At 41.1% G+C, this 24,678-nt stretch overlaps 1 protein-coding gene across 2 annotated transcripts in view; it reads right to left on the reverse strand.

The window, feature by feature from the left end:
• Positions 1 to 24,678, reverse strand: part of LOC133979760 (neurogenic locus notch homolog protein 1-like) — a 48,334-nt gene that overhangs the window by 9,719 nt on the left and 13,937 nt on the right. For both annotated transcript variants that reach the window (XM_062418364.1, XM_062418363.1), the window contains exons 3-27: positions 23,584 to 23,846; positions 22,507 to 22,845; positions 19,788 to 19,910; positions 19,415 to 19,648; positions 18,208 to 18,363; positions 17,568 to 17,753; positions 16,718 to 16,831; positions 13,240 to 13,353; positions 12,782 to 13,015; positions 12,586 to 12,696; positions 10,883 to 11,075; positions 9,960 to 10,105; positions 9,697 to 9,810; positions 8,826 to 8,945; positions 7,998 to 8,150; positions 7,651 to 7,879; positions 6,685 to 6,886; positions 6,091 to 6,244; positions 5,752 to 5,936; positions 4,990 to 5,122; positions 3,723 to 3,980; positions 2,933 to 3,045; positions 1,604 to 2,175; positions 651 to 1,085; positions 366 to 514 (exon numbers count right to left, since the gene is read on the reverse strand). In XM_062418364.1, the coding sequence (XP_062274348.1) occupies positions 366 to 514; positions 651 to 1,085; positions 1,604 to 2,175; positions 2,933 to 3,045; positions 3,723 to 3,980; positions 4,990 to 5,122; positions 5,752 to 5,936; positions 6,091 to 6,244; positions 6,685 to 6,886; positions 7,651 to 7,879; positions 7,998 to 8,150; positions 8,826 to 8,945; positions 9,697 to 9,810; positions 9,960 to 10,105; positions 10,883 to 11,075; positions 12,586 to 12,696; positions 12,782 to 13,015; positions 13,240 to 13,353; positions 16,718 to 16,831; positions 17,568 to 17,753; positions 18,208 to 18,363; positions 19,415 to 19,648; positions 19,788 to 19,910; positions 22,507 to 22,845; positions 23,584 to 23,846 (5,030 nt within the window). The remainder of the gene's footprint in view (positions 1 to 365; positions 515 to 650; positions 1,086 to 1,603; positions 2,176 to 2,932; positions 3,046 to 3,722; positions 3,981 to 4,989; positions 5,123 to 5,751; positions 5,937 to 6,090; positions 6,245 to 6,684; positions 6,887 to 7,650; positions 7,880 to 7,997; positions 8,151 to 8,825; positions 8,946 to 9,696; positions 9,811 to 9,959; positions 10,106 to 10,882; positions 11,076 to 12,585; positions 12,697 to 12,781; positions 13,016 to 13,239; positions 13,354 to 16,717; positions 16,832 to 17,567; positions 17,754 to 18,207; positions 18,364 to 19,414; positions 19,649 to 19,787; positions 19,911 to 22,506; positions 22,846 to 23,583; positions 23,847 to 24,678) is intronic.

Here is a 24,678-nt window from a genome sequence, read left to right on the forward strand (position 1 = left end):
AAAGTCACAAAAATTAAAAAGGCTCAGTCTGGAGCCAATGTTTGGTTTGTCCGTTCTAAGCTACAGTAGAAACATGGCGGTCCAACATGGCAGCATTCATGAAAGAGGACCCACTTCCTATATCAATATAAAGGGCTATTTCTAAGGTAATGAAAACACAAAAATTATTGTATTATTTTTATCAGATTTTACTCTAATTTAAACATACTTATGAATATTATATTCCATTTCTGCCAAGTCCATTCCACTAGATGCAACTAAATTTTACCCACTGCACCTTAAACTGGATATTTCTAATTTGAAATACTGAGCAGTTTGGAATTTGACTCTCTTGATTCATGCAGATTCCTTTAAGATATACTCACTGAATACGGCTTCAATGGTGTAGGGAACGTCCAGTTTGCCACTGGAGGCCAGAGCCCCAAGGAAGGCTGCGGCATCGTTGGTACTCTGGAAACACTCGGAGGACTGCTGGAAGCACTGACGGTTGTCCACCTCCAAGTGGACGACTGAACTACAGAGAGAAGAAGCAGCGCATTTAGAGGTAATGTTGAGTCAGAATTGAGTAAATTCCGATTTCCACACAGAATACTTAAAAACGGTGCCAGATATTCAGTGAAGGAAATCTTTTTTACATATTTTTTGCTCACCCTTTGATCTGCAAGTGATCCAACTCCCTTTTCACTCGCCTGCTCCCGCCTGCTACATCATAAAGGCTCCTCTTCACCACATTCAGCACCTTGCCAGAAACCTCTGGCCAAGTGTCCACTGAGCGTTTCACATTGTACTTCTTCAGCTCCTGTTCGTTCCCGTAGTAAGGGTACACCATCATCTCGCCCTTAAGGTCTTTCCTGAATATCACATTGGTACGAAGGACCCTGCTAAGCTCGCGCAGGAAGCCAAACGAATTGTTGAGTAGCAGCTCAGGCGTGATGTGGACCACCAGGACCAACTGGCCCATGGCGAGTTTCTCTGGCATGTTATTGGCACAGTCCAAACCGTCCCACTCACATTCTGCATTGTTGCAGCCCTGGTCACAGTGGCCATCAGCGTAGTGGTCCTTGCAGTACTGGTCATACAGTGGGCTGAAGAAAAAAAGTTGGATGGTCATTTGGAAGTAAAGTTCATCATAATGTGGCCTATAGATATTCAGTTTATTACCATAAATCAATTGGCAAAATTAATTTTAAGATACATTTTCTGTTGGTCAGCTTATTAATTAATCGACTAATTGCTGCATCTCTAATTGCAACAACGCAGGAGTCACAAATAAATATCATTTCAGTGGTGTCCAACTTCCGTAATGTAGTGTGCTAGTTAAAGTATTGAAATTTGTGATTCTTTAAATTATGTAAAATCCTAGACTTATACAACCATGGTGATTTGGAAAAAAAAGAAACTGGATTTTCAGGAGGTAATTTTTTGATCTATTTAAAAAATGGGAATCATTTTAAGGTCTGTTTTTATTCATGGTACAAAATGTTCTTTCAGTGACATTTAATCAGCATGTCAACCAACATGAAAAACATCCAGAAATGTCACCAAATGTGTCTTAAATTCTAATTTGAATCTTGTCTAATTTAAAGATACAAACACTACTCACTTGCACTGTCCTTCCAGGTTCTGACAGTCGAACCCATCGTAGAGGCATCCAGCATTGTCACACTGTGCATCGCACTTTCCATCGTTGAAATAGCGCCAACACTGCAGTGAGGCCGAGCAGTTCTTCCATGGATCGTTGAAGTTGAGCGAGCAGTCGCCATTGTCCCAGCCGCATGCATGGTTGTTGCAGATCACATCACAGAACTTGTTGTGCTTACGCTCTTCGCACTGCGGGATCTCACAGACGTCCTCCACCACCGACGGCGGCGTGGTTTCGTGGCCAAACCCTCCCTGGAAATCGTGATCCAGGATGTGACATCGGAGGCCGTTGAAGAAGGTGGGGCAGACGCAGTGGTAGAACGGAGCCTCAGAGGTGTATTCACATGTGCCACCGTTGTAGCACGGGTTGGAATTACAGGGGCTGTCGGTGGGATACTGGCATTCAGGTCCAGTGAACGATGGCGTGCACAGACACTTGGGACTCTTTTGGCCGGAGATGCAGGTCCCTCCGTTGCGGCAGTGGAGGCTGCCACAAGTCTGGGCGTCATATTCACATGTGGAGCCAGAAAAACCCTACAAGAAGAGTGAGAGAGTTGATTATGAATAGCTAATATTCAATTGAAAATAATATGGGAATATATCTGTCTTCCTTTTGCATATTAAAAATCTATTGAAATTCTCATTTTAAAAAGGTATTGATACAAATATCAATGTGAAAATCCTTAATTTTACTGGACTTTAGAGACGTTTAATGGTGGGATGGCATGGGGCTTAGTGGTTAGCAGGGTCACCTCACAGCTCTTGCTGGGTTTTAACCAAAAATGAGACTGGCTACATGTTCATTAAAGTCCCTGTAGATGTGCATTAGAGTGTTAGTGGATGTTTTTGTCTGTCTGTACGTATGTTTTCATTTATCAGTCAATTCCCCCTTGTATATTTTAAACTATCCATGTGATAAGGGCTCTTTTTAATGGAAGATGTTATGAACAATGAGTGAAAATCACAGACAAAAACTGGTGTGTGTGTGTGTGTTCATGTAAATGTAAAAGATTACCATAAAGTCAACCATAAAGAGAAGCAATACAGAAAAGAAAACATGAAAGTAATCTGCAGTGACTTGTTATGTGTTTTCATCCTGTACAAGTGTGTGTATATGTGTGTGTCTGCACATATTGCCCCCACAACCTCAATATTTTATTTTAGGATATGGTTAAGGTGAGAATTGGGGTTAGGTATGTGGCAGTTACAGATAAGGTTAATGGAATAAATGTAATATATAATATATCCTTACAGATGACAAAGGTGTGTGTGGGAGTGTGTATGTACTCACAGGAGGACATTTGCAGATGAAGCCATGTGGGGTGTTACTGGTGACAGCACACGTCCCTCCATGATGACACGGTTTTCCTTTACAGCCATCAAACACTGTGTCACAGCGCTGACCTGTAGAGAGGTCACACACGTAAAAAAAAAAAGTTAATTATATAATCTAATCAAGTCAAAAGCTTCTTCACATAGCCCAATATCACATGATCTTTACATGATCTTTATTTAATGCAAAAAAGTATAAAAAAGACACGTTGAACCAATCCTGGGACATAAATGGGGAAAAGGAAGAAAACTCAGAAGATTCAACCCTCCTTGGACAGATTTTATCAAAATAGCAATTTAAACAAAATTACTAAAACTAAATAGCTTTTAAGCTTAAAAATGGACTGACCCATATCCAAACCTTAATCCTAGATGCAACCCAGAACAACCTACTGACCCAACCCTACCCTGTGACCTGACCCAAAATAGTTGATTGTCTTCCCCCCTGATCTGCTGTTTCAAATCAAATAAGAATTTCACTAAAAGAGGACACTCATGTGGCCAGATTTGCATAAAGGAGTGAAAAGTGATCAAAAATATGACTTTTATCCCCAATTAACTGGTCTCAAATGTGTCCCCCAAAAGTAGCCTATGACAGACCACACACACAGGCACACACACACACACTAATAAAAAGATAAAAATATATACATATGTACAAATTGTATATAATGTACACCTTTAAAACTGAGGATAAAATTAGACATTTACAAACAGTGCAGCCTGTGTTTCAGCTCTTTAATGTTTACCTGTGTATCCGGTGCGACACTCGCAGCGGTAGTTGTTGGTGAGCTGGATGCAGCTGTGTGTGCCCCGCGGGTCACAGGGGTTGGAAAGACACTCGTTGATGTCTCCCTCGCAGCGCTCCCCTACGTATCCTGCAGAACAGATGCAGTGGTAGCCTCCGACTCGATCCACACACTTCCCTTTGTTGAAACACTTGGGCTCCTTGGTGACCGGGTCCGTGAACGGGTTGCAGTCGTCGATGTTGATCTCACAGTGAACACCTGAGGGAGGGAAGAGTAATGTCAGTTTAGAAGAAAAGTAACACTTAGAGGGGAAATTCAGCGCTTAAACGCTTTGGCAACATTTAATCAGTATCATGAATTACAGGAGCTCCTTCGTGCTTCTCCATTAATTTTCCAGAGAAACATTCAACAATCCTCTCATGAGAACATTTCAGATTCAGCCATGGGTTCTATACATAAAATATAAGGAGTGATCGATAGCTATAGAAAAAACAGTAATGTCAGAAACCCTCTCACAATCATTTAAAAACTATATATAAAAATATTTATTGTCAGAATCAGAATCAGAGAAAGGTTTATTGCCAAGTATGATCGCATATACAAGCAATTCTCCCTGGTGTTGTAGTGCATACAATCAAAAAATGGAAAGTAAGAGAAAATGCAAGTACCACCTAAGACATAATATGATTTAAATATATATTAAAATCTAAATAACAAAAAAGAAATTGTATAAGATATTGACTCGACTAGAAATAGACTTAATGGTCTATTAAGGGTGAAGTCAATAGATAAATTAGAGGATATAAACTGCAACTTTTGGATGGATAGAGACATACATTTTGGGTGAAATTGGGTTTAAACTAATCTGCTCCTTTTAAAAATGAAAATAGGTCTTAAAAATTCCCAAAAATCCAACAGAAAAACTATTTAATGATCAATTTTCCCTTAAACTTGATTTATTTAAGCCTTAACCTCTGGCATTTTTCAATTTCTTGATCAAAAATAACCAATAACATGTCAGCTTTTTTGGGGTACACCCAGCTCGACTGTCACTTTTGGCTGACCTACAACACACACACCTTCATGTCCAAGAGGAAAAATCGATAGTGTATTTGACAAGTAGAGGAAAGGATGGAGGCAAGACGGGAGGAGGAGTTTTCAGACATGCCCTGGGTGCTGTTAAGCCCTAATTAATGAAGTGTGGAGACAAGGAGTAGAGGATGGAGAGGGAGAGTGGTGTGGAGGAGTGTGCGTGGGGTCTGCTGACCTTGGGTTCCTCGGGGACAGGAGCATTTGTAGGTATTGATCAGGTCAATGCAGGTGCCCCCGTTCTGGCACGGCTGGGAGAAACATTCATTGATCTCATCGGAGCAGTTGGTCCCCACGTAGCCTGGTAGGCACTGAGAGGGAGAAAACACGAGCAAGAGGAGGCCAAGAAGGAGGAGGAGGAGGAGAAGAAGAAGGAGAAGAAGCAGAAAAAAGAGAGGGGAGACTTTAATCAATGTCTGACGTGAAACAAAGATGTTTTTTTGTTTACCTGGCTGTTTTCTGGCCTCTATCCTGCCAAGGCCAGCAGATCCTTTATTCCAGGGGAGATTAACATAACCAAGCTGTTTGCCTTCTATTTATAAACAGGCCTCTTTATTAAGGATGCCCAGTCTAAATGATTCCTGCTGCACACCCAGTCATTTGAACAAATTAATGATACCAAGTTTGATTTACACTAATTTTGTGTAAAATGAGCCATGCATGTTTGATTAAGTTAGATAATGAAATGTCAAATAGAGAGGCCTGTAAGATCCATCTGAATTTCACAACACAAAATCATGTTTATTAAGACCTCTATAAGTTATTTTAATACCTAACTGTATTTAAACCTTTCAAATCTTAAGTTTAGACATGTTAAGACACAACATAGATTTGATACAAACTACTACTGAGTACAACGTGCAGGTACATTATTACTACATTTGCATTTAAAAAGTATTTTACACTAAAACTCAAACAGCTGGATGTTTAGGTTTCTTACCTTGCAGGTGTATCCGCCTAGAAAGTCAGTACAGGTGGCTCCATTTTGGCAGGGGTTCGGGGTGCATTCATCCACCTGCTCCTCACAATAACTTCCAGTGTATCCAACCTGGCAGTGGCAGTAGTGAACGTTTCCAGCGTCCAGACACTGACCCGAGTTACGGCACAGATCGGTGACAGCAACACCTACCGAGACAGGATGAGACAGTCGGCATTAGAGTTGTTTTTTTATCCAGGATGAGCGTGCGCTTTTACAAACACTGTTGTTGTGATATCAATGGGTAAAATGACACTAGTGCAATTGTTTTTAAAGCAGATTAACCACACAACACCAGTTTACCTCTCTGTTTGGCTGCCACCTCACAGGAGACACTTGGTACGTCACAATAAAGGCCCGTCCAGCCGGTCTGACATTCGCAGCTGTAGGTGGTGCCCCGCTGCCAGCAAGTTCCCCCATTCTTACAGGGTGAGGAGTCGCACCAACGCACCAAGTTCTGAGGGGTTAACGCACATATTAGATCTTATATCCGCTGATTGTATGGTGTTTCATATGAGTGGAAATCACAGGGTAGGTAAGTTATTTTATGTCCCAGTAAGCACTGATTTAGTGACTCACAGTTATATAACAGGATTAAACATATTTAAAAGTAAGTTGTTAGACCTCCAGGTTACATATAACCATATTTAAATGACAATATTTTAATGGTCCTAGCCTGCATAGTGGAAAAAAGTAATTAAAATGCTGTTGAAATAATATCTGTATGTATCTTCAACATGTAATCAACTGTCACTTTTGAACCAAATAAGATCCAGTTTTTAATCTTACCAAATCTTTTGGCTTGCCAATCACTAACCCAGCTTCTTTATTATACTTGATAAGGTAATTGACTTCCAACAGGCTAACTCAACTGGAAGCCTCTCTTTGTCCTCATACCTGACAGTTGAGTCCAGTGTACCCATGTGGGCAGGTACACTTGTAGGTGCCGTAGCTGTCCTGGCAGGTGCCACCGTTCTGGCAGGGTTTGGAGTCACACTCATTGATATCGTGCTGACAGTAGCTCCCAGTGAAGCCCGGTGGACATAAGCATGTGAAGGTGTTGATGCCGTCCATGCATGAGCCACCATTGAAGCAGGAACTGCAGGGGGGGAAAAAAGAGAAAAATGTGAATGAAAAATAGCAAAACAGGCTGGAAAATATTCTGCAGCTTATTAGAAAGAAGCAAGCAGGAGAGAGAAAAGAACAATTACTATTACTTAGCAACTCTTTAATTCATATTCACAGTGTTTCTCTGGGTTTTTTGCCACATCGCATAGGGACACTGAGATATTAGATCAATTAGAGATAAAGGGAAACGAGGATTTTTACAAACAACTATACAGTTAAAAGGTAATTTAGGGAGTAGGGTACAGCCTAAATATTCAAAAAGCACAACATTTAATTGCAATCTGACCTGGACTGCCTTTGAGTGTCATTCAAAGGCAGACCAGGTCCATCACTATCACATCACCTGAGCTGTCATCATTCAGCCACTCACTAGTCATCACAGTTAGAGAATATAGGAGCTCTGGAACTGGTTGCTTGAAAGTTCATTAAGTGAGTGATTAAGTGAGTGTATTTGAGTACTCCTGAGCTTCTGTATATAACTTACTGCTTATGGGTAAAGAGCAGTATGAGTCAGCTGTTGTAAATTAATATTGAACCAGAGGGGGCAGTAGTGGACAAGAAAAATGGGGTCCACATTAACGTGAGAGAAAGTGAACCTGTTGATCTCAAAGGATTCATGTCCTCACTCATCTGTAAATACACTCACCACTGTCTTATCTCTTGAAACAGGGTTTAAATATAACAATCTGATTCTCTGTGACACTTATATGACATTGTGCTCTGTGAGCTGCATACCTCTCAGTGCAGTCAGGTGTGTTATTTTCACAGTGGATTCCACTAAAGCCGGCAGGGCAGGTGCAGGTGTAGCTGTTGACGCAGTCGGTGCAGTTGGCCCCGTTCTTACACGGGTTGCTCTCACACTCGTTGATGTCCTCTTCGCACTTTGTGCCCCGAAAGCCGGGCAGGCAGGTGCACAGGAAGCCATTCACCTCGTCTTTGCAGAGGCCTCCGTTGCTGCAGGGGTCTGCAAGAGGATAGATAATGGAAAGTAACTATTCTGTAGCTTGTGTTTAGAGGTATTTGCCTCCTTTACTTGATGAGCATGAGCAGAAAGATAAAGAGAGAGAGATGAGGGGTCTTACTGGGCTTGCAGTCATCAACGTTTGTTTCACAGTTGCGTCCGGTGAAGCCTGGTTTGCAGCCGCAGCGGTAACTGCCCATGGTGTTCTGGCAGGTTGCGCCATTGAGACAAGGATTCTTCACACACTCTTTGATGTCCACCTCACACGTTTGGCCTTAGAGAGAAGAAGAAGCAGTACTTTCACCCTTTCTTTAAACTGTACCACAACACAGGTATACACAGGAAGTAAGACACCACTTCATTGATCACAAGAAGGTAACAACATAAGTTTTTCTTCTTGTTCTTTCAGTTCAATGTTTGAGCTCCACTGTGGCAACTTTAATACTAAAAGGTTGTTTTCACATTCACAGGGGGAAAGTTTATCTGTGCTCATCTTAGGTTTAACATGTGGACGTATGAGCATGATTTGTGGTACTGTAACTTGTTTGAAGCTTGTTGTGGTCCAAACTAGCTGTGCAGTTTATTACATTTATCACATTTTGTGTCCAGCAGTTAAACATTTCAAATTAACAATATTTACATATTCATAGATCCTGGGTTTTTCAATGAGGAAGAAGGAGCAGGTGTCATTTTAAGATTTTTTAACTAGGTAACCGAACCTTTCCGTGGAAAAATTAGACAGTAAATATTATATGTGTCTTTATGTGATGATTACATGTCTTAAAAGTACGTCTGGAGGGGAACTTTGAGTAAATAAATGCTTTTGGCTGTTTCTAAGCCACTAATGAAAACTTGCCCGTACAACCTGCAACCTCTACAATCATTCCACTCACCACAAGCAATAACCAATCCCTATAAAACGCACAGGTATGCTGACATAAATGTTTACCTTGCCATCCTTCTGGACATTCGCAGGAGAAGCTCTGATAGTCCTCTGACTCCTGACACACTCCTCCATGTTTGCAGGGTTTGGAGTTGCAGGGTGCCATCAAGATTTCACAGTTCTCTCCTGTCACACACAAACACAATACCACTCATGTCAGAACACAACTTTAATTACAATTAATTATAAATTATGCTTAATATCAACCCTTCACTGTGTGCTATCACACTGGAGTCATGAACTTGGAGATAACCCAACCCAAATGGACACAGAATCATCTTTCAATCAGTGCTATCAGAAGATTTTAGCCAGGTTCTGTCACTATTAGAGGCCTGCGGAGACATTTCCCTATCTGGTTCCACAACACACGGCTCGTACAGGAAGCCAGCTCCAGTTTCCGGCCATTGTGAAGACATTTGCTGTTCTGTGAGACAGGAAGCAGGCAAACAGGAAATGTGTCAAGCACCCCGTTCCCACCCCGGTACAAGCAAAAGCCTTTTATTATCCAAAGTCCTGTGGATTTTTCCGAAAAGACGACTCAACAAATACAAGAAAATTTGGCCTTAGGCTTTCCATCATTATCTGTTTTGTCAAATAATAAGTGAGATGACATGAAAATATTTTCCAGCTGCCTTATCAAGGATGCTTTTGTATCACTGAGGCCAAGAGTGACTCCTCTGTGGCTTGGCGTCTTTGAACTCTGAGGAAGTCTTGCTGTTGAACTTTACTCGACAGCTATTTCACCCGCGGCATATTTTTCCTCTTCGCCCAGTAACTTGAAGCACACAGGCTGTGGAAACTGCTTCCCGGTAAGGAAATGCCAGAACACCAGACTAACACATGGGCGTATCACATATTTTCAATAATATTTTCATACCAGTGTAAGGCAGGATGCAAATGCACTTGTAGCCTGCGACGTCGTCAATGCACGTCCCCTGATTGAGGCAAGGGTTGGAGGCACATTCATTGATGTTGGTCTGACAGTTTGGCCCTGAAGTTAGAAAGGACGACATATTACACATACTTCAAGTGGGAGGTCAACAGTCAAGTGGATATATGGAGAGGTTTGGAAGATGAAATATGCAATCCAAAACACATCTACACACACACACACACACACACACACACACAAATACTGACCGGTGAAGCCCATGCGACAGGTGCAAACATATCCGCTGGTCATGTCCTTGCAGGTGCCTCCGTTCATACACGGGTTGGATTCACACTCATTGTTGTTGATGTCGCAGTTTTTACCGCTCCAGCCAGAGTCACACAGGCAGTTATAGCTGAAAAAGAGAAAAATATTTATAAATCTCAGTCTGACTGACATTTGTTACATAATTTAGTTCCACAATAAATTCTTGGTATTGAACCTCAACACTTTGACCTTGTCTGCTGAAAGAATAATATGATTATTATTGCTTTCCTGCCAAGAGTTAGATGAAAAGTTTAAAACCATTCTCATATCTGTCTGTTAAATATGAAACTACTATCCATTATAAAAGTGTACACTATATCAAGGTTTTTGCATTCCTGCTGGAATTTTAAGAAACAGTGTAGATATATCTACTAGAAAGAGTCAAAAGTTTTATGTAATTTTGTGGTATTTTCTTTAGTCTTTAAAGGATCGGTTCACAATTTTTCCAAATCTTGCCTAAAACTGTAAACTGTTATCATTCCTCCTGTTCATATTGGCCACTAAGAGATCCCTTTAAAATGCACTTCCAATGTAACATAATTGATGAGGGACAATTTTTTTTAAACTTCCTCAAAAGTGTATTTGAAGCTAATATGAAGCTTTAGCCACCCAAATTAGTCAAATCAAGTCAATATATGTCTTTTTATCGCCAAGTTGCCCCTTTTTGTTACTGTAACTATTTGACTAACTCAGACAGTTACTCAGACACATCTTCAAAATGAATACACCAACAACACATCTGTCTCATAAATGCAAGGTGCTGCTTGAAAGTACATTTTATAGTTAGTCTTTCTTTTAAAACTATACCAGTATTTAGGTAATCTAACGCTACTCAGATACCATAAAATGTACTCGGCTGCCTCACCCGTTGATCTTGTCCTCACAGTGACCGTGGATGCAGGGGTTGCTGAGGCACTCGTTGACCTGAGAGAAGCAGGTGGCGTCGTGGTAACCGTCTGGACACACGCAGGTGAAGCTGTTGATGCCGTCGATGCAGGTGCCGCCATTGTGGCAGGGGTTGATGGCGCACTCGTCGATGTTGATGTTACACATGGTGCCTAAAAGAAAATAGCGGATGCCTTGTTTTACTTTCCGAAGAGTCCTAAACTTTGTAATTCCGTCACATAAATGTATTTTTTTTATTGGTGTGTAGACATTAAAGTGATTGGTTGTAGAACTACTTCATTTTTGCAACGCCTTTCAACCTGATAATCTTGCACTCTATTTGAAGTATTATTTTAAAATACACAACACCGACCCACACAGTAGCACACAAAGCCACCACACAATGAAGTCTATATCTCAGTGCATGGATCGATTTTCTGAAACATGAGGGGTTTTAAGTCCCGCTTTGTCGGCCACTTGAAGCATTGACGCCATTCAGGCCGGTGCCACGCATAACATAAAGGAAGCCCATTTAGCTTTAAAGCACGAACCGGCTTCCAAGCTTTTAAAAGCTCAACTTTCAGGAATCTTTCAGGGAATCTTTTCTCCTGCTCGAATCCCCCGATGACTGTGTGTGCCAAAGTGTGTCTGTGTGTCCTGGCTTTGTATGGGAGGGCATCTTGCGTGTCCTAACAGCAGCAGGTTGGGGACAGGGTGGAGCTGGAAAGTGACACCGGTCGAGCCTCAGAGGAGCGTGCTTACTCGCCCGCCATCTGTCACCCTCCTCCTCCTCCTCCTCCTCTTCCATACCTTTCAATCCTCCAATCCTGCACCTTAAACACTCATTTTGTGAACTGGTCACCTGAGAGAGGAGCCACGATCAACCTGTTTAAAATCAGCTCTACAGTCACAGAGACTTCCTGCAGATTACAAATCTGTTACAGCAGGTCTGAGGGAGATGTGACCTCCACCACACTATTGAGGATAAACTCTCTAAATCTTAGCAGAAGAAGATATTAGAAGAAGATATTATGCACTCAAACCTCCTAATTTTGTCTATGATTTTATGTTTGTGTATAAAAATTGTTAGGATTGTAATGTTTGAATGATTCGCTATCTTGTAATCATTTCACTGTTTCCTTTTCTCTTCTTGCTAAAATCTAATACTCAATAACATGTAATTCAGTTTTGGTGATTATGTAACATCAACATTAATGCCAATAAAGCTTTTTTTGTTGGATTTGAGAGAAGACAGCACATTTTTCTTGTCATTCAGAGCCAAATTTTGATGCACTGAATTTGTTGTATTTCGACTTGTATTCACTGTCTTGTTTTTGGACCTTTTTAAATATGTCTGATTGCCTCTGATGCTGTTTGTATGTATGCACTATGTAGTCAGGTGGTCTCTCTTGCAAAATACATCTTGATCTCAATGAGATTACCTGATTAAATAAAGGCTTATAAAGACCTTGGTCTTTAACATATTTCTTGAAATTTGGTGTACTTTACAACCTTATGTTTAACTCATTTCCACTACCTCTTTGGAAGGGTGTAAAAGTTTCATGTGAGCGTTCATAGAGAGAAGATGTCAAAGTCTTCCAACTTTCAGAGGTTGAGCTGAATCTTCTGCTATGTAACAGCTTCATCTTTAAGAGCGAATGATAACATGTACAAGTTGCTTACCGGTGTAGCCAGGCTCGCAGGCACACTCGTAGCCGTTGATCTTGTCGATGCAGGTGCCATAGTCACAGGGGTTGCTCTTGCAGTCATCAATGTTGATTTCACAGTTGATTCCTGGCAAGAAAAATATTTTACCATGACTTAAAAAATACAGGAAAAGTTATACTTGTATCTGTATTTGTGTTTGTTCTGTCTCTACCTGCGGTGCCTTTAGGGCAGCTGCAGATGTACGAGTTCTCTCGGTCTTGGCAGGTGCCGCCGTTCCTGCACGGCTGACTCAGACACTCGTTGATGTTGGTCTCACACAGCCGGCCGGTGTAACCAGGGTTGCACTGGCAGCTGAAGGAGGCCAGGCCATCAATGCAGGTGCCGTAGTGGCACGGGGCAGAGTAACACTCATTGATGTCTTTCTCACAGTGCTTCCCGGAGTAGCCTGGAAAAATAGTTGTATTCTTTTGAACGGATTTTCTCACTTTTATCACCTTAGTTGTATTTTTTTTCTTTTCTTAATATGTGGTTTATTTCACAGGTTTAAGTGTTTTTCTTTTTACTTCAACTCTCAAGTTTCCAGTAGAATTCCGGTAGAATTGCCTTTAAGTTTCTACTGTACAGTTTCAGCTTTTGTTAAAATCAGTTACTTTTGTTAAATGTGTATACCTTCAGTGCACTCGCAGGTGTACTTGTTGGGCCCGTCTGTGCATTTGGCGCCATTTTTGCATGGCGTGCTGGCACACTCGTCAATGTCTATCTGGCAAAGGTTCCCAGTGAAGCCTGAAAAAACAACAAGAGGGTGTTATTGTGTGCATGTGTGCGTGAAGGAGTGTGTGTGTGTGTGTGTGTGTGTGTGTGTGTGTGTGTGTGTGTGTGTGTGTGTGTACAGACATGGCTACTGTGTTCTCACCATTTCAAACCAGTCCCAATCATAATCCCGGGCTCATACTATGAGGGCTCTCAACGAATCAGAAATCTGCATGTTAATTAACAACTGCGCAACACTACAAGCTCTCTATTTTCCCTTTCACGTCTTTTCAGCACGACTCCAAAAGGAGATGGGAGAGTGGGGGAACCAATTCGTTTAAAACGGAGGGGGTGGTGGGGGCTGTGGGTGGGAGGGAGAAATGAGGGAAGAATGAAAGTTGCGAGGCCTCCTGACCAAGGGGTGAGAGACAAAGGAGAGCCTGTCTGCTCAACACAACGCCAAACTGAGGCTGTTGCCTCCTTTGTCCCCCAAAACTTTTCCATCACAATGCACATTCTCCTGTCTTGCTTTCACTCCTTCTCCTCTGACCCCCCCAACTCCCTTCCCGCCTCCAAGAAGAGCCAGCTTGACCTTTGACCCTCCACTATTCAAACTGCTTGTCATTCAAAATCAACCAGCAGGCTCTCCCTTTTTTCCCGAAATTATTCTCATCACAGGTTTACTTTCTTCCGCCTCTGCTTGTCTCCCCTTTAATCACACGATGGTACAGTCCGAGGACGGCTAGGATGTTGTCTGATGAAGAGATAAAGTGCTACTTCCCCTCCCCACCCACCCCACAGGAACACACAGGTGTTTCTTTAAGACTGACTCAGTTGCTACTAATCTGGTGAGGAAGTATTTGTGTGGCTGGCGGTAAGCTGATGTGTCCCGGTGGACTTTGTTAAAACCATTGACTGTTTTCTGACTTGGCCTCACGCATACACATGACGTGAGGACTCCAGCGTAGACATAGTTTAGACACACATACACATTCACTCACGTGTATACAAACAAGACTATTAAGGGCTCAGAGGAAGAGGAAGATAAAAAAACGTTCCATTATTAAGCCACATTTTATATAAGGACATCATAACTAATGCTTTATTAATGGTTAATAAGTAATTTACTAATGCTTTATAGATCAGTTTTCACCCATTCATAAAAACAACTTTTAGGCTGCCAGGTTGTGAAAAATCCTTTGACTGTTTGGACTGTATGATCACTTACTGTCAGATTTAGGACCAAAATCCATTTATTAATACCTGTCAAGCACTTATTAATGGTTACCGACTAATGATTTATAACTGAATTATTACCAAAAAGGGAAAATAAACACCTGCCAAAAGGATTTTTTGAAAACCAGTCATTAACTTTCTGTGGAACTGTTTATAAATGATTTATAAGTTATGATTAATGTCTTATTGATGGTAAATACATACTTAATACATACTTATGATGTTTTATAGATCAAATATTAATGAGAACAAAAAAAGCCCATTGGCTGGCATTAATCTTTTCTCTTTGGTAATAATAAACTTATAAATGTTGATCATCATTAATAAATCTGCAGCCCTTTTCCAGACAGGATGTGGTCCCACGCTCCAATCAATCAAAGTGATTTTTGACAACCTTATAAATAGTACAGCAGTAGAATAAAAAAAAAACTAACCTCTCACAAATTATAGCATCAATAATGAACAAAACAGACAAGATCATAAAACACTTAAATAACTGAAATATGGAAAATTAGCTGTTTGCAGACCAAGAAGGGAAAAAACAACATCAGTCTCCCCTATAAGCAGCGCCAGTTTCCAGCGGTGGGAAATAAGTTGGAACCAACCTCAGTGGTAGAAATTGAGTGTTTATTTGGCAGAATGTGATGCAAATGTACGTTTCTCCACCGTTCAGTTACAGGCACTACTAAGAGAAATTTTAAAAAATCGCTCTGAAAAGGTTTCTCACCCAGATGCACACATATGCATAGGCACACAAATGAACGTTGAAGCAGAAATGCAAGCATGCACAGACAGACGTGCACCTCAGCAGCCAAAAAGGGATTTATCCTCAGACTGCTGGAATCAGACATTTCAATGGCTCTCAGTGGGGTTTCCATGGCTATTCCATGTACAGAAATGAAAAGAGGGGACCCTCGCCTCGGGCCTGGCTCGCAACAGGGACAAATTTACATCTCAAGCAGGGCGGTTAAGACCCCTCCCCCCTTCTCTCCACCCCTCCCTTCCTGCTTCAGCATAACGGTCTGTGCATCTCAACCCCCCCCCCCCCCCCCCCCCCCCTCCACCATCCCTCCATCCTCCCTCCCGAAAAAACCACTCACCACTGCCACTTTGTGCTGCTTCCTCACATAACCCTTTCTCACTGTCACACACTGAGTTTTCTTAGACGTTAAGCTCTTGTGTTCACTCTTGTACACCCTCTCTATTAATTCTAAAGCTTTCTTGTTGGGGTGTCTTTCTTTCTTTCCTTCCTCCTTTCTTTTTCTCTCAACAGGAGGAATCCTGCCTCTCTCCACCCAGGCCGCCTTTGATCCGCCCGACTCGGAGCTTCGCTATTTGCCTCCCCAAAAATAAAGAAAGGAGGGAAAAAAATCACTTCCACCTCAATGATCTCACTGAAAGAATGCAAAACAAAAAAACACATTTGGGGAGTTTGAAGAGCCTTCCTTTCCCTTCTTCCTTTTTCTCTTTTTCTCTCTCTCTCTCTCTCTCTCCATGATTCAATAGTTGCATTCCTTCACCCCTGAACAAAACATCAATACCTCTTGTCCAAATAGTGTAACAGCATTGGCATTTCTGGAAAGAAAAGGCTGCCGTTAAACAACTGGCTGCCCTCAAACTAGACCAAACGACTACCTCGTTCGCCACCACAACACAGAAAATGCATTTTATCGAGCATAATCGTGGCCTGCTATTATTAGCTCTACCACATTCCCAGTCACAATCAAAAGTCTTGCTTGGATCTACAAGTTTCTGCTCACTCATCAGACTTTGTTAAAAGGGATAAGAAACTTGTTTAAAAAGTTCAAACTTCCTCAAGCCTTTCCCTATAGATTTTTTTCCCCTTCTCCTCCTCGATTGCAGCGCTCATTCTGGGCTACCCGGGCCTGTGTAAGCCTGCCTCAGGGCTGGGATTAGTGCCCGTCCAGAGAGGTGTTTGTGTGTGTGTGTGTGTGTGTGTGTGTGTGTCTGTGTGTGTGTGTGTGTGTGTGTGTGTGTGTGTGTGTGTGTGTGTGTGTGTGTGTGTGTGTGCGTGAGTGTGTTTGTGTTTCAGAGGGAGAAAAGGCGAGGCAGAGGAGAGAGATCGACCTCAGTGCCCCCTGGCCCCCACGCCCCCTCCCTGCATCCCTTCTCCCCCTCTGCAGCGGTACGGCAGCCTCACCTGTGGGGCACTGGCAGTGGAAGGCGTTGATCTTGTCGATACACTTGCCGTTGTTCAGGCAGGGGCTGTTGGCGCACTCGTCCGTATCGATCTCGCAGAACTCCCCCTCGTAGCCTGGCCAATTAGCAAGGGAGGACCAGGAGGAAGATGTATTGGTTAGACAGAGACACACACTGAGAAGCAATTTCACACTGCTATTATCTACCGCTGTGGTGGCTTGAAATAATAAACCGTGGATCAGATGATTCAGATGATTTATTGGGTAATGGCTAAAATGTCAGAAAATAGTGTCCACTGTCTTCAAATTGTTTACTTTGCTCAACCAAGAGTCCAAAAAAGATATTTAATCTGCAAATTTTCACAACTGAGAAGCAAGAATTAGTGAATGTCTGGCATTTTTGGTTAAGAGGTGACTTTTAAATATTTAACCATTCATAAATAATGGTGCTGATTCTTTTTTGAGTTGATCAAGCAACTAATTAATTGATTTATTGCCAACAATGGCAGAGAATGGGGGCAGGGACACACTATGCATTTTTGTAGCCAATAAATCAGCTTTTGAAGATTTTACTATTTTCATTTTATCTTTTTTTTTCATTTGATCTTAACTCACATCAAGTAAATTACAGGGAAAAGTACAGATACCTTACTGATGGTTTGCTTAAGCTGCAGGAATTTAAACTGTACTGATAAACGAACAACTTGTGAGAGTGTGTGACTTGTGTATGAGCACTGACTTGCTGTAATCGGGCCATTTGAGGTGAGATTTCCACTTTATTTCAGGGTAACAGCAGCGTTAGGCATGTTAAAGTAATTTTCTGGTCAAACTGTGACTAACCAGATGTCTTACCTGGCATGCAGATACAGTGGAAGTCTCCTATTTGGTCCAGGCAGGTGGCTTCATTCCTGCACGGGTTCGACATGCACTCGTTAATGTCGAGCTCGCAGCGTGGTCCCACGTAACCCCGCTGGCACTTACACTGGAACGAGCCTTTGGTGTTTATACACTTCCCTGCATGCTCACACGGGTTGGAACCTGTTTTAAAACACATTAATACTTTGATTTTACTTTGTACTAACGGTCCGTCATGCTGGCGTACTATAACAAGAAAATATTTGAATGTAAAGACATGACAACGAGATGATTTGGGTAGTTTAGTGTTGTTTGATGAAGCCAAAACCAAAGCCATGACTGTGTATGATTGCCGCAATAATACCCCTAAGTGGGTTGTTTACTGTGATTATGGGCATAATTATGGGTACCAAAGTACCCATAATAGCAGGAAAGAATGAGGTTGTATTTTGGCTTGTATAAAAGAGTTACAAATGGATGTTTATTGATTGAAAGGCTCTTGTCAGCAGTAGAGTTAACTTAATGAAAATCTATGTTTTATGGAAGTCATCAGAAAAGTTTAAATGTTTCCTCAGGCTGAAGCTGATTATTATGAGACACAGACGGAGAACTGGCAGGTCAGGTAGTGGAGTTTTACCCAGAGAGCACTCGTCAACATCCTGATCACAGGAAGTACCGACGTAGCCCGGAGGGCAGGTACAGAAGTGATTTCCACTGACGGGGTTGGTGTCACAGTTGGAGCCCTTCTGACACGGGTTGCTGATGCAGGCGTCGTCCAGCTGGCACAGAAGACCTGGTGCACAACATAGGAGGCAGACTTCACTATACTGAACTAAACACCCTCCAATCATTTCTATCTGCTTCTCAAGTCAGTTTAAACTTTTCTGTGGGGATTTTATGAGCTGCAACACTCACAAAACTGTAAAATAAACCAACAAAATAGAGTAAAGTCCCTCTTATACTTGCACTCTTTTGTTTACTTTCCATTTGTAATTGTCAGTGGTGATTGTTTAACTCACTAGAAGTGTGCTGTTTGTATGAGTCAGAGTGAAACAGGAGTGACAAGTTGAGGTGAAGTGAATTACAATCAAAGGGAAGTTAATGAAGTATAACATATAGTGTTCAACAGACATACATGAAAACAGGCATTTGCTCTGAAAAACAGATTTAATTCTATTTCAGGAAAAAATAGCAGGTGAAATAAAACTAAAATAATGAAAGTCATCACTTTAACGTCATCAATTGGCAGTAAGAAGTTGACTAAATATCAAAATGTAAAGATTATGTGACACGTCATGTCACAACCTGCAAAAAAAGATGTTGCAACTGTAATCTATAGTTACTTGTATAGTATTGTATAGTTACTTTCCGTTTTCATGTAATGTTACTTATGACTCATTACAATCTGTTGTTAAACCTTCTGTATTGTCTTTGTCTTTAATTGTTTTTATTTTGGTTAGTTTTTTTCCAGCCTGTGGTTCAGTTTAAAACACCAAAACCACAGGACGAACCAAAGACCAGCATTTGTGAATGTAACTTTCTCACTTGTGTTGAATTTACAGCCTTTAATTTTAATTTTAACTCCACAACCCACAATAAAATGTCATTTACCCAAAGCAATCTAAACTTGTAAAAAAACAGCATTAAAGCCTCTGGAAATTTGGCTTGAAATAGAAAGAATGCATGTATGATATTAAAGTCGAGTGTCTCATTAAGCATCCACAAAAATCTGAGGGACAATAAACATTCATAACTATTGGAAAACCTAGCAGGCTATTGTGGATTTGGGTTTCCGATGTTTTTAATAGCTAAATTCCTGTAAGTTATAATAAAGAACCACATACCTGTGCGGCCATGAGGACATTCACAGAAGAAAGAAGCTACGCGGTCATGACAGGTGGATCCATGGTGGCAGGCGGCACTGGCACAGTCGTCGATGTTCTCGCTGCAGTCATCCCCCGTCCACCCGTTCACACACACACACTGGTAGCTGCCATACGTGTTGTGGCACGTGCCACCATTTTGGCAGGCATTGGGCATAAGTTGGCACTCGTCAACATCTTCTGTGCAGAGCTGACCTGTGAGAGAAGAGGATTAAAGTTTAACTGGATTATATCATAAAATAATTATGTCTTATGGGTTTACTGGCTTACTACAATCTAGTTTATCTAAGTATGTGTGTACGAGTTGACAGATTTACAACACATCAACACAAACCTGTAAATTCCGGTCTACACTGGCAGTTGTACGTGTTGACTCCATCGACACAGGTCCCTCCGTTATGGCACTCATGTCCAGGACAGTCATCTATGTTGTGGTTACAGTTTTTTCCTGTAAAACCTGAAACAGAGAGAGGGCAAATAGTTGCGACAGTCATGCCATGAATGTGTTTCCTTTGCAATTTCACTGAGTCATTTCTGCTGCCGGAGGCCTCAGATTTTCAGTTACTCATTCGTCCTGGTTTGAAAACGACATTCTCCCATTTACAACAAAGGGAGTGAAACCTCTCTACGGTTAAATGTGGTCAACTGCCTTCTTCCTCCTTGGAAAGAAGGCAGCTGTACCCTCTTGAGGTCTGTGGCAACCTCACCATGTATTAACATCCACTCTGCTATACAGTTACACAGCAGGCGACCGCTGGACTGTATAAATGGCATGTTGGGTAATGCGACATGAACTGAACCAGTGCAAGTCACGGCTGGAGTGTTGTCTGATTTTTTTTAAAGACAAACTTAAAAATCCAATAACGTACAATTATGTTTGACCTATGAGTGGATTACGCTGACTGTTACTGGTTTTTGTTAAAATGTTTAACAGGTTTTGAGCAAATACCTTAAATTTCAGCAAAAGATAACAAGAATGGGTGTTTCAATCACTTGGTTACTTTTATAACTTTGTTCAGTCTTCAGTACACGATTGTGTGTTTTTATCAACCACTATGGTGACAGAGAAAGGTGTAACATGCAACTTGGCCGCCTGTCTGGACTGTTTTTAATTCAACATTTTATTGTTCTTTTTTTGGGCGCTCTGGTGCATTGGAGGCATGTGATGGTGAGTGGTAGCTTGACATCAATGTTTGTATCTACAGCAGTAGATTGAATTAGAGAAGTGTCTTCAATATATATATTTACTCTTTTTAAAAATGCCAACTAGGGCTGCAACTAACAATTATCTTCATAAATTAATTAATTTGCCTATTATTTCTCAATTTATCGTTTTGTCTTCATTCTGTCATCCTTTTGTCTCCCTTTTGTCTTGTTTTGTTGGAGAAACAGTCCAAAACCCAAAGAAAATCAAATACCATCATGTTTGACAAAGACATCATCACATTTGAGAGGCTGAAATCAGTAGTTACTTGGCACTTTTGTTTAAAAAGATTATTCAATTATCAAAATAGCTGCAGTTTAATTATCTGTCTATCGATAAATTAATTGTTGCAGCTATAATACCACCTTTTCCACCTCAGCCAAGCATTAGACTATATAAAATATTTTAAAATATAAAAACAAGTGAATGGAAATATCCCTGCTGACACTAGTTTACTACTGCGTAATAGTAGGAAAGCTTAAATAACTTTTAGAGAAATTGAGAGATAAACCTACAATAACAGATTTTTTGGCCATATCCGTGCAGCGGAAAGAAGCTGTGTACACAATACTGACATATTATACCCAATATTATATGTTAGTATAAAGAAATTGATTAAAGCGACCTAATTATCGGAAATGTTGGGTACATATTCTTCCTTTAACCTTTTCGAGGAAAAGCCTGTTATAACGAGCAGAAGAGGGAGGATGTGAAAGAGATGAGGTGGAAAGCTGCCACATAGATTCATTACAAAGATTTCTGTACTCGGTGGAAAGAGACAAAAACAAGCCAAACTAAGTCTGCGTGGAGGTGATGAGGTGGTGGGCGGGACTTTTGTCCCACCGAGCTTTGCTTCACTTGGCTTTGTGAAAAGGATGTTGTCCTTTGACCATTTCCTTATGATAAGCCCCGATGCCTTCCTGCTCTCCCTTGTTCACACACTGTATACACCCAAGCAGAAACACTCATGTACACATAACACACACACACACACACACACACACACACACACACATACACACACACACACACACACACACAGAGGACACAACATAAGCAGGAACAGCCCTGCCTTAAATGACATCATGGCTTAACTAGCCGGCATTGACATTTAAATTCGACTTGGGAATTCAGGAACAGTGTGCATTTAAAAATGAATAACGTGACCTTGAGTTAAAAGGATCAAATGATTCATGTTAGCTTACTTATGATTGTTACTCATGTGTGATAACTCGTTAATCAAATTGTTTTAGTCATTCTTTTAAGCAGAAATTGCAATTACAGATGATCAAATTTGATGATTTATTGCTTTTCTTAATCATACATAGTAGTAAAATTTATATTTGGGGTTTTAAACTGTCAGTCAGACAAAACAGGCCATAATGAAGACAACACCTTTGACTCTATTATCTGACATTTTATAGACAAAACAATTGCTTGATTAATGGAGAAAATCATCAGCAGGTTCATCGATGCAGCCCTCATTTGATTCAAGCACTTTTTCAAAATCCAAAGTATTTTCTTCTTAATATCAAGAAAATGTGTAAAATCATGTGATGAAATATTTGGCTGTACTGGCTGCTGACATAGTGACTGCTCACAGGGGAGAGTAGCAGTAGCTCTCAAAGGGAACTTGCTATCAGTCAACGGAGCAAGTTTGTGTGTCAAAGTTCACCAGAGTTGAAAAGATTCACTTTCTCTGCGGGAGTGAATCCACTGATGCTGTAATTTCATTGGAATAAATTCGATTTTGCTGCAGCAATTTTTCCAGCTAGGCCTTAAAGCAACTTCACTACACCTCATTATTTAAAGTAGCTCCCTAACCATGGATGTAGTGTAATATCCTTACCTGGCACACAGGAACATTCATAGTTTGTCTCTCCTTTCTGGATGCAGGTGCCTCCATTGTGACAGGGCGACGGGTTGCAGGGCAGGTAACGGCTCTCGCAGAACCTGCCCGTGTACTCTGGGGGGCACTGGCACCGGTAGCCGCCGACCTCGTTGATGCACACCCCGCCGTTCTTGCAGGGTGACGGGCTTGTGTCACACTCATTGACGTCCTGTTTGCAGGTCTCTCCGGAGAAGAAGGGTGTGCAGGTACAGATGTATTGGAACCCAATGGCGGAGCACTGGCCGCCGTTGGCACATGGATTTGAGGCACAGGGGTCGGCTTGTTGGCACTGTTTACCTGAGGGAGACGAGAAACAGTGTTCAAATGTCTAATATTGGCCCGACTAGCATTTTTCCTCAGGGTTAGAGGTTTCTTCTGATTTTTTTTATTACTTTTTTGCATTTGAGACAAGTATCACAAAAGCATCCATAGTTTTGCTTAGGTTATAGGTTATAGGTCAGTCTGTCGGCTCATTTTATGCAACACATTTTAGTCATCTTTCTGTGACAAAATGTTTTACATTTACTTTAGTAAATAGATTCTGAAAAAACAAAAAGACATTGTCACTATGACAATTCAGCGTTTTGAAACGTCCTGATTTATGGAACTATTAAAAACCTAAAACGACTTTCTTACAGAGAGTTAGATGTAAAGATTGATACCACTCTCACATCTGTCCACTCAACATGAAGCTTGAGTCAGGAGACAGTTAAATTAGCTTAGCATAAAGACTGTAAACAGGGACACATCTATCATGGCTCTGACCAATAAAAAAGACATGTCAATTAATTAATTAAACAAAAGAGATATAACACGTTAATGAGAGAGCTTCAGAGGTGCTAGTAGCTATAGATTATACTAAGCTTAGTTAACTGTCTTTTTTCTGTAGTTTCGTATTTTGCAGATATGAACGTATTGAGCCTCATTACTATTCCCAATCATCTGAAAAGGCCTCACATACATCTTAAGAACCCTTGTTCGAGTCCCATGCATCTCACAGTTTAACACAACTGCTGTAACACTGTTGTGTGTTACCTGACCATCCAGGCAGGCAGCGGCACTTGTATGTCTGGAGGGTCTCAGGCTCGCAGGTGCCCCCGTTGCGACACGGTGAGGTGTAACAGACATTGCTAACGGGTGTCATGCAGCGGCGGTCGGTGAAGCCCGGTCTGCAGGTGCAGGTGAAGTCCACCTTGTCCCCCTTGGACACGGTCAGACACAAGCCACCATTCATGCATGACGAGGGGACGCACGGGTCGGGGAACTGGCACCTGTCTCCTGCATATCCGTTCCGGCACCTGAGGAAAGACAAGTGGAAAAGTCAGAAGCAGTTCCAGAAAGTTTTTCCTCTTGAACTCGTGATAAAAATTCAATGAGAAACTTTTGGATGTTACTTCCTTTAAAGTTAATCAAATGCATTGATTTGTAGTGGGATTTTGCAGTTCTTTCTACTTGCACAGACTAATGCCCTTTGGATAGATGGATGCCTTTTGTTATGTCTCTGATATTTGAACATTGAATGATAAAGTTATGGTTGCATGAGAGATTCTTTGGCTCCTCCCACTAGCAGTGATTTACAATGTTTAACTTCTTACCTTTAACTTATCTACATGCTGTTAATTGTTTATTTAAAGTATAAAGTCACTTATTTACAGTCATCAAAGAAGGGAAAGTTTAGTCTTTTTCACTGTGTTCTCATGACTGAGCTGACATTATGTGCATTGCAGAAAAGCTGTGACATGGACGTTGTTCATGCTATGCTGTCTTGCTATATTTCCTGTTTCCTTCCTTCCTTTTTTTTTTTTTTTTTTTTTAAAAAGGACAATATTTCAAAGAAAATGCTTGAAAAGAAAAAACAAATGAAATTATATCAAACTTTTGATCCACTTCCTTAACAGAAAATATAATTACGCATATTTTGTGGCGGGAAAAAGGACACTTTGTAAACTCTTGGCTCATTTCTTTACTTTTGAGTCTCTTATCATCAGTCAGTAGAAAGAAAAAACATCAAACCACAAAAATCTAACTACCCCTTTAAATAACTACCAGTAATAAACTATCAAACTAAATGAAATATCTAAAATACCACAAAGAACCATGACATCATTAGTAGGAACAATTTACAATTCA

This window comes from Scomber scombrus, chromosome 4 (genome assembly GCF_963691925.1).
Source record: "Scomber scombrus chromosome 4, fScoSco1.1, whole genome shotgun sequence".
Taxonomy (NCBI): Eukaryota; Metazoa; Chordata; class Actinopteri; order Scombriformes; family Scombridae; genus Scomber; species Scomber scombrus.